At 42.7% G+C, this 8,190-nt stretch overlaps 1 protein-coding gene across 1 annotated transcript; it reads right to left on the reverse strand.

Moving 5' to 3' along the window:
• Positions 1-610: 610 nt before the first annotated feature.
• Positions 611-1,333, reverse strand: LOC150006460 (developmental pluripotency-associated protein 3-like). Its single transcript, XM_090280331.1, has one exon. It carries the CDS (start codon positions 1,225-1,227, stop codon positions 745-747), a length of 483 nt encoding a protein of 160 aa, XP_090136457.1. The 5' UTR covers positions 1,228-1,333; the 3' UTR covers positions 611-744.
• Positions 1,334-8,190: the final 6,857 nt, after the last annotated feature.

The raw sequence follows: 8,190 nt of genomic DNA on the forward strand, positions 1-8,190 counted from the left end.
AATTAATTTAAAAGAAATTGTCACCTGATGAATGCTAAATAGACTCATTGTGTGATCATTTCACAATATCGAGAAATACTGAATCATTATTTTGTACATTTGAAACTAAGATAATGTTATCTATCAATTTATACCTTAATTAAAAATAAAATAATTTTTTAACTTAAAAGAAAAATTATCACTATTGTGATGGTCAGTACATTTCAGTAAGCCTTTCAAACACTTAATATAGAACTTCCGTAAGCAAATTTTCATTATTTTTAAAAATCATTCCTGCATGTATTCATTCCAAACATGAAAAAAATTTGTTATAATTCAAATTTTTGAAAACCAGAGAATCTAGTTAATACACTCAGGACTAATCATGCTCACCAACCCACTCAATTTTTTTTTTTTTTTACATTCTTTCTGCACAAGTTACTTGCTTCTAATTCTTGATGTTCAGTTTCATCTTACCAACCAGGCTTCTACAATACAACGATAACACTCAAGACCTATTAGGACTTCTTTGGGTCAAATAAAAAAGGAACTGAAGTCATTCAAATGCAGGCTACACAGATTCCCTATAAGTCACTAGCATCAATGTAGACAAGAAAAAGATGCAAAAAAAGAGACATCACAGAACTTCTATCATAGGTAATCAAAATATTGGTCTACAGTCTATCCTAGAATAGTCACTTTCCCAAGCTGCTGCATAATGGCCTTAACATTACCAGCAAGAAACAAAAAGTACAAGGGTAAGTTTTATGGCTGATTTGACTCCATGTCATAATTATTCTCCATGCCAATAGTGTCAGAAGGATCTCCATGATATAGGCAGTAACGACAGCCACATCTAAATTTTCTGGATCTTGATTGAATCTCAAGTTTCCTCTCTTGTGGGTCTTTTCGAAGCAGAGACAGGGTGCAGTATCTAATAACTCGCAGCATCCTTCGCATCCTTTCTTTCTGAGCAGTGGCCAGTGTCCTCACTCCATGTCTCCTCTGGTAGACCATGCGTTGAGTCAGCCCCAGGCCCAGCCCCTGTAAGAGTTTTTCTCCGTTCTGCTGTTGGGGTGAACATTCTGGTAGAAGGGAAGGGAGTTTGGAACTAGCGTTGAGTGTCAGGTTACCAAGGTTCTTTGCTAGTAGTTCTGAGACAGCTTGAGTGTCAGCCGAATATTCTTCACGGGGCATCTGAAGAGACTCGGGGGTACAGGTTGGGTTAAGCTTCTTTGGGGAGTCCATTGGATGTCTAGCCACAGCCTGAAACTCCTAGATTCTCCAACGGGTTCAGTAGAAGGCGATACTCAAAACTCTAGAATTGCTACAAAGTAGCTCAGAAAGAACCCTATAGCCCAGAAACCGCTAGAAATTCCCGAACTCCAACCAAATGTGAAAGAAAGAGCAAATCTGGTCACAAGGTATTTAACTGGGCTCTGGGCACCCTTAATAATTAGCCTTTGATCATAACATTTTGTAATACACCAGAGTGATAGTACCTATTATGTCTTATACAGATTTGTGTTTCCTCAGAACACGGAGTAGGTCTAGAAAATACCCATCCCAGAAAGCATCCTCACTGAGGGAACAGGGAGCACATGGCCTTTGAAGTCAAGAATAAAATACAGGTGCCTGCTAATAACCACTTCTTTCAACCACTGCATTCAAGGTCCTTGCCACTTCAACAATATGACAAATAAATGAATGACAGCTTGTAAGGGAAGAAACAAGCTATAATTTTCATAGACAATATGATTATCTTCACAGAAAATGCAAAAGAACTACCAACAGATTATCAGAACTATTTTGAGAGTTTAACAAAAGTTAACTGAGTATAAGAGTAACATATAAAATTCAACTCCATTTCTACACACCAGCTACAAAAGGCTGTCAGAAAATGTAAATCTACCGTGTGTACTGTGGTAGATATCTGCTCAGCTCCCATTCTCTGAGAACTGTCTCATTATCTACATGAGGAGGGAATCAGCAGCCGTGTTCGTGGTATGGGATCCCATTCCCTAACCAAAGATGATGAAGCCAGGAAGGACTCAACTCCAGCTAAGCCTGCATTCAGCACTGGACCTGTGAGACACCATCTCAGTGCAGCTGGGATGGAGAAGCTACCAACTCCACCGCCAAAGAGCAGCCTCAAATGCTGCAGGGCACGGAGAATGGCTGGATATGAGAGGCAGAGGCTGAGACTGTGGGAACCAAGCAACCAGGGCAGAGCTGCCAGGATGCCGGATGCCTCCCCAGTTCCTGGCCCTGTGAGAAAATGGATTTCAGAACCTAGGATGTGTTGTCCTTTCCTGCTTGAGCAAATCTGCTATAGGTCTCTTCTTGCATCCAAAAAAATATTAACAAGATGATGACAAATACAGAAGTCAGCTTGTGAAGTTTCATTTTTCCTTCCTATTTTCTTGATGTGGTGGGGTCAATCATGAACCACCACAAAGAAGGGTAAGAGAGAATACAGTAGATTCAAAATTTGACAAATTGGGCCAGCATAAATGCCAGCTCTATCCATTATTCTCTCATATGTCTGGATGCTATCCATTCCATATAAAATTTATAATCACCTTCTTTATGCCCTGAAGAAGTTTGGGCTGAGATCTTCAAAGGAATGTTGCCAATAAAATGGATCGTCCTTAGGTTATTTTAGAAATCTCTCTTTTCTTTATCAGTGACAAGGGTCAGTGTTACTGCCCAAAACTCTCCTACTCTAATTTGCCTGACAAGATAAGACCTACTAACATAAGACACGCACGAATATGACATGTGGGTTTTCTCACTGGGAGAAGATCTTTTCCAGTGACCATAGGTTCAGAGCGAAACATAGAGGCTTGTTTAAAAATTGTGGATTATGTTAAATGAGGGTTACTTATAGGACATTGATGAACACAGAATCCAGGAGTCAAAAGCAAAGTTATCATCCTCCTGCCCTGAAAAACAATGCAAGGTCCTGCATTAGAAACAAGAGCCTTGGATTTCAAAGACCTGAATTAAAACTGCAGCTTCCACCTTTCAATTACCTAAAGAAATGGCATCTCATCTCTGGCTTTAGTTCTGCCACCCATTGGAAAACCATAAGGATAATAATTCCTACTCATAGGACTATTGGAGAGTTGAAGGTGGTCACATCTATACAGACCCTGGACATTTTATCTTTCAGGGGCTCAAATGTCACGGGGTCAAAAATGAAAACCTTTTTTGTAAAATAAGAGCTGATTCCTCTAATCTTAGAGCAACGTGCTTCCAAAGTTGAGTAATAATTTATCATCATGAAGTTATTTTCATTGCACTGTCTTTCTACATCCCTACAACCAACAGGCGATTGTCTGCAGAATGCTCAGAGAGTGACAGCAAAGATGAGAATCCTAAAATTTAATTCAGAACCCCAGAATGTTGGGATTCTTCTTGAAGACCCTCATTCTGTCCAGAAAAAGAAGACTCTGATCGCTAAAATGGGAAAGGAGGGAGTTAGTAAGAGGCCCATTGGTGCCCTAGAAAAATTAGGTTGGTATTGAGCAAAGAGTCTGGCAAGTAAAGTCATAGTAACCACTGAGAAGGCTCTTCCACTGGGGTCAGCACTTGAACCCTAATCAAGTCCTTTTTCAGAAGAGTTGCCATCACCGGCCTTGGATCCTTTCTGAGTAGGGGCTGTACCTGAACCTTTTCTTCTCTGGTGCCCAGTTACTTGGTGTTATGGTGAAGCCCATCTTGACCTCATATGCAATCCTCGCCAGCTGTACCCACAACCTTCAGATCTAGAAGCCTCCACCAGCATCACTGGCTGCACAAGGCCCAGGCACCAGCCAGGGTTTTGCTTGGCTCTGTTTCTGCTTAAGAAATTGGACAGGGAACAAAATGGTCTCTGCCATATTAGATCCAAGTCAAGCTGACCGATTTATCTGTTTTGAGAGATACATGTCCATGGGGTTTCTGTGAAACGCTGAGCAGTTAAACAAATACTATCTATGTTATCCCACGGAGTAGTAAATCTGCAGAGTCCGGGTTGGAGGGATGACCCTCAACAACTATCCTCCTTGGACCATCCTGACTGCCTACACAGAGCCCACTCTGCCTGCAGGACTTCATGTTCAGAAGAGCTCTGATTCCTCCTCAGGGTTGGGCAGGGGCTTGCTTTGCTCCTGAATGCTTGAGTCTCATTCCAGTTCTGGCTCTTCCGTGGTCACCAGCACTCTCAGATGCTTGCTGAGACCCTCTGTCCTTACTCTGTCTTTACTACTCTTCATCACCCCAAGAAACCAGGAACCACGGGTAAGAGAGAATAGTAAGAGCAGGCTCCCTCAGGAGGGGAATCAGGGCTTGGGCTTCAGGACAGGGACCTCATGTCACCTCTTTCAGATTCCCAGAGTTCTGCTTTGCTTACTTTGGGCCTTGGCTCTGTTCCAGAAAATGGTTGATGCCAGATGGATGAGGTGGTGCTGAATCTCACTGAGGAATTTTGTCTTGGACTAAGTTGACTAAATAATCAGGGGGCTCACCACCACACTTAAAAAAAAAAATTACAAACACTTGTAATTGCTTTAGTGCTCTCTTATGCAAGCTTTACAATATAACGCTTCCGTCATTGTCCAGCTGGATCACGTCTCCAAATGGCTCCCAGCAGCTCTACATCCAACATGAAAGGATCGGTCAGCGAATGCTTGCTGATAACCTTATCATCAGGCTGGGCCATAGATCTCTCCTGAGACTATCCTGCTCCAGTTTTTACAGATATGTCTCTATTCTGCTTCGGCCAGTACTTCTCTTCCACGTGGGATTCTGGATCACACTGGGGAGAAACGGAGCAGCTGGAGACCGAGCTGAGCAGGTCCTCCTGGAGGGGCCCCAGTGGAAGGGGCCCAAAATTCTGCTGTGGAAACCAATTCTGAGGCCAGTGAGCCCAGGAGTGGTATTTTTCCAGGGTTGATATTCGGGGGCCAATGTGCAAGCACACCCCTGGCCAATGGTACCTAGGTACAGGTAATACTTAAGGGCCACGGGATGCTGGAACAGGTCACTGTGAAGAAAGAATATGGCTGTGCAGGGCCAAGTCCAGCAGCTGGGGCTCAAGTTACAGCTCCACCCCAGTGGCATGCAAGGGACCCAAGCAGCCTGCCCAGGCTCCCAGCCTGTCTCTGTAGATCCTGATGTTTTAAAGTCAGATTTGCAGAGAATGTGACTTGCTTCCATGGTCCAAGGTCACACCCTGAGGCGTCCCAACCAGACAGCTCCCATACATGTCTAACGGGTCATGGTGGAGGAGGAGAGAGAAGCTGGGGAGTAAGCTGGAGTCCTCACTGTACAGGTCATATGTCAGAGAGATCACCAGTTTGGTTCCCAACCACCACAAAAAGAAAATATGGTAATAAAATGAATCACATTTATAATTTAGTTTCCCACAGCATATAAAAGATATGTTCACACTCTACTGTAGTTTTATAGTGTGCAATAGCACAATGTCTAAAAAATGAACATACCTTAATTAAAATTACTTTATTTCTAATAAATGCTAACCATCACCTGAGCCTTCCGAGTGTAATCGTTTTGTTTGTGGAGTGTCTCACCTCGATATTGATGAAAATCCAGTATCTGCAAAGTGCAATAAAGCAAAGAGCAATAAAAGCATGTGTGTCTATAATCACACCCAGGAAAAGGAAAGAGGACAGTCAAGCTTAATATGCACTAGGCTCTGAGAGATAAGGACACTAAGGGTCTCAGGGGTGAGGTACAAGGTCACTAAGCTCTGATGGTGAGCTCCTACCCCTCCGTGACAGGTGTCCCCACCTCTCAGAATGCTCCCTGCGCAAGGCAGCCAGTAAGAGGCAGAGATGTAATCTGGATTCTGCTTCCCTAAGTCCTCTCTCTGAAAACTGCAGGAAATTCAGTCTGGGTTTGTTAGATGAGGAGAAGAGGTGATGTGCAAGTAGTTAAATATCAGCAGCTTTAAGGACTTGGCTGACCCCTAAAGACCTGGAGAGAAGCAGCAGAGGCCTGAGTCACATGACTGATCAGAGCCCACAGAACATTTCCACATGGGCAGGTGAAGGGTTTGTATCATGTCTGATGAGGCGGTAGGGTTCTCACTTACACACTGAGACTTAGAAGCCAAAATACAGATCATCTGTGAGCACGAAGCCCAGGCCATTGGGGATAGTGTGGGCTGCAGGCCAGGAGCAGGCTTTGCTTTCCCAGCTCCTGTTCCAGCCCCTCCCTGACTCACAAAGAGGTTAGGTAAGTAATTTAATCACACCCCCCTCATTTCCCTCAGCTCTGAAACTAAGCGAAGTCAGAGAAGATCACCTCACAGGATCTGATAGGGAAAGAAGGGTCTGGTCCTGGCTGCCAACCACCACCATCACAGAAAAAAACAGTTTAACTAACATTCACTTCTGGGCACCTGCAAACAGGCTCAGGAAGAAGAGTGACCTGCCCAAGGTTGTACAGCTGCAAAGTGATGGTTAAATTCAAACTGTGCTCATCCCACTAAAATGAACACAGATATTTTCTTCAGTGTAAGTGCAGAAACCAGCACACTCAGTTTACATATGGCACAGTGATTGATGCATGAACTCTGGGCACAGACTCTGGGTTCAAAGCCTGGCTCAGCCACTTTTTAGCTGTTTAACATTGGGCAAGTTCTTTCTCTCTCTGGCCTCAGTTTCCTTCTGTGTAAAGTAAGTCTAATAGAAGTATAATACCTAACTTCCTATAGTAAAGCATTTACTAAGGTGCCTATATATATAAAAAGTGCTTACTGACCATTAACAAAAACAAAGAGACACCACAGGCCCTGATTCCTGGGCTGTACACAGTCTGACATGGGAAAGCTGCCTTTTCCTCATCAGGGACAATCAGAAGGAAGGGCAGGGCTGGAGTACCCCACGGAGGTCAATACCCCATCTTTGGTGAGCATGGGCCTCCTAACATTGAGAGGCTTGTTAGGCTGGAGAAGGACCTGTATGTAAATGCTGGGTGTGATGGGGTCTCATTTGCCCAATGATACCTGCTCATTCCACACAGTGTAGTTTTCAGCCCTGCTGCCTTGGAGACCTGCCCCCCACCCCCTGCCTGCAGAAACCTCAGTGTGATTTCCTGACTACTCCTCTGGGCGTAGCCTTATGCTATCAACATGGGCTCAAACAAGGCTCCCAACTCCCTGGCCAACTTCCCAACTGCTCTGGCCTCAGTTTCCTCATCTGAAAAGTGGGGATACCCAAAATAGCTGCCTCAGAGGGTTGCCACTGGTTTTAGGATCATTATGTGCTCTCAATGAATCGGCCCCTGTGTCACTATGAAATGACTATTTCTCCCTGGTGATATTCTATACTCTGAAATCTACTTTATCTGAGAGTAATAGTCACTCCAGCTTTCTTCTGATGAGTGTTAGTATGAGTTTATCTTTTTCCATCCTTTTACTTTTAACCGAATTACTTGTCTTTATATTTAAGGTGTGTTTCTTGAGTCTTGATTTTTTATCCAATCTGAAGTCTCTGCCTTTTAATTATGGTATTTGCATTTAACGTTTCCATTAATATGGCTTGGTTAGCATCTACCATCTGGCTATTTGCTTTCTATTTTGAACAGTCTCTTCATTTACCCATATCTCTTCTTTTCCTGCCTCTCTTCGTTATAATTCCATTTAACAATTTTGTTGGTTTGTTGGTTATAACTCTCTATTATTTTGGTGGTAGCTTAATAATTTATGGGATTAATCTCCAGCTTATCATAGTCTATTTTCAGCTCATATTAGAGTTCACCTATAGTGTGAGAACCTTACGATATAAATAGTATACTTCCTTTTCTCATCTTCTGCCTCTATGCTATTGTCATGCATTTTATTTTTGTTATATTTTTATGTTATAAACCTCACTCTATGTTGTTATGATTTTTGTATAAATGGTCCATTATCTTTTAAAGATATGTAAATACTAAGAAAAAAACTTATATGTTGACCCATATAGTTACTATTTTTGGAACTTTTCTATCCTTTCTATCCATTATTTCCATCCAGAATCATATCCTTCTGCCTAAAGAATTTCTTATTTCTTTTTTTAAAGTATATTTTATTGATTATGTTACAATAGTTCCAATTTTTCCCCCCTTTCTCCCCTCTACCCAGTATTCCCCTTCCCCCAGCAATCCCACTCCCCTTAGTTCATGTCCATGGGTTGTGCATATAAGTTCTTTGGCTTCACCCTT

The sequence above is a fragment of the Furipterus horrens genome, unplaced genomic scaffold (genome assembly GCF_987537825.1).
Source record: "Furipterus horrens unplaced genomic scaffold, mFurHor1.1.pri manual_scaffold_6, whole genome shotgun sequence".
In the NCBI taxonomy this organism is placed as follows: domain Eukaryota; kingdom Metazoa; phylum Chordata; class Mammalia; order Chiroptera; family Furipteridae; genus Furipterus; species Furipterus horrens.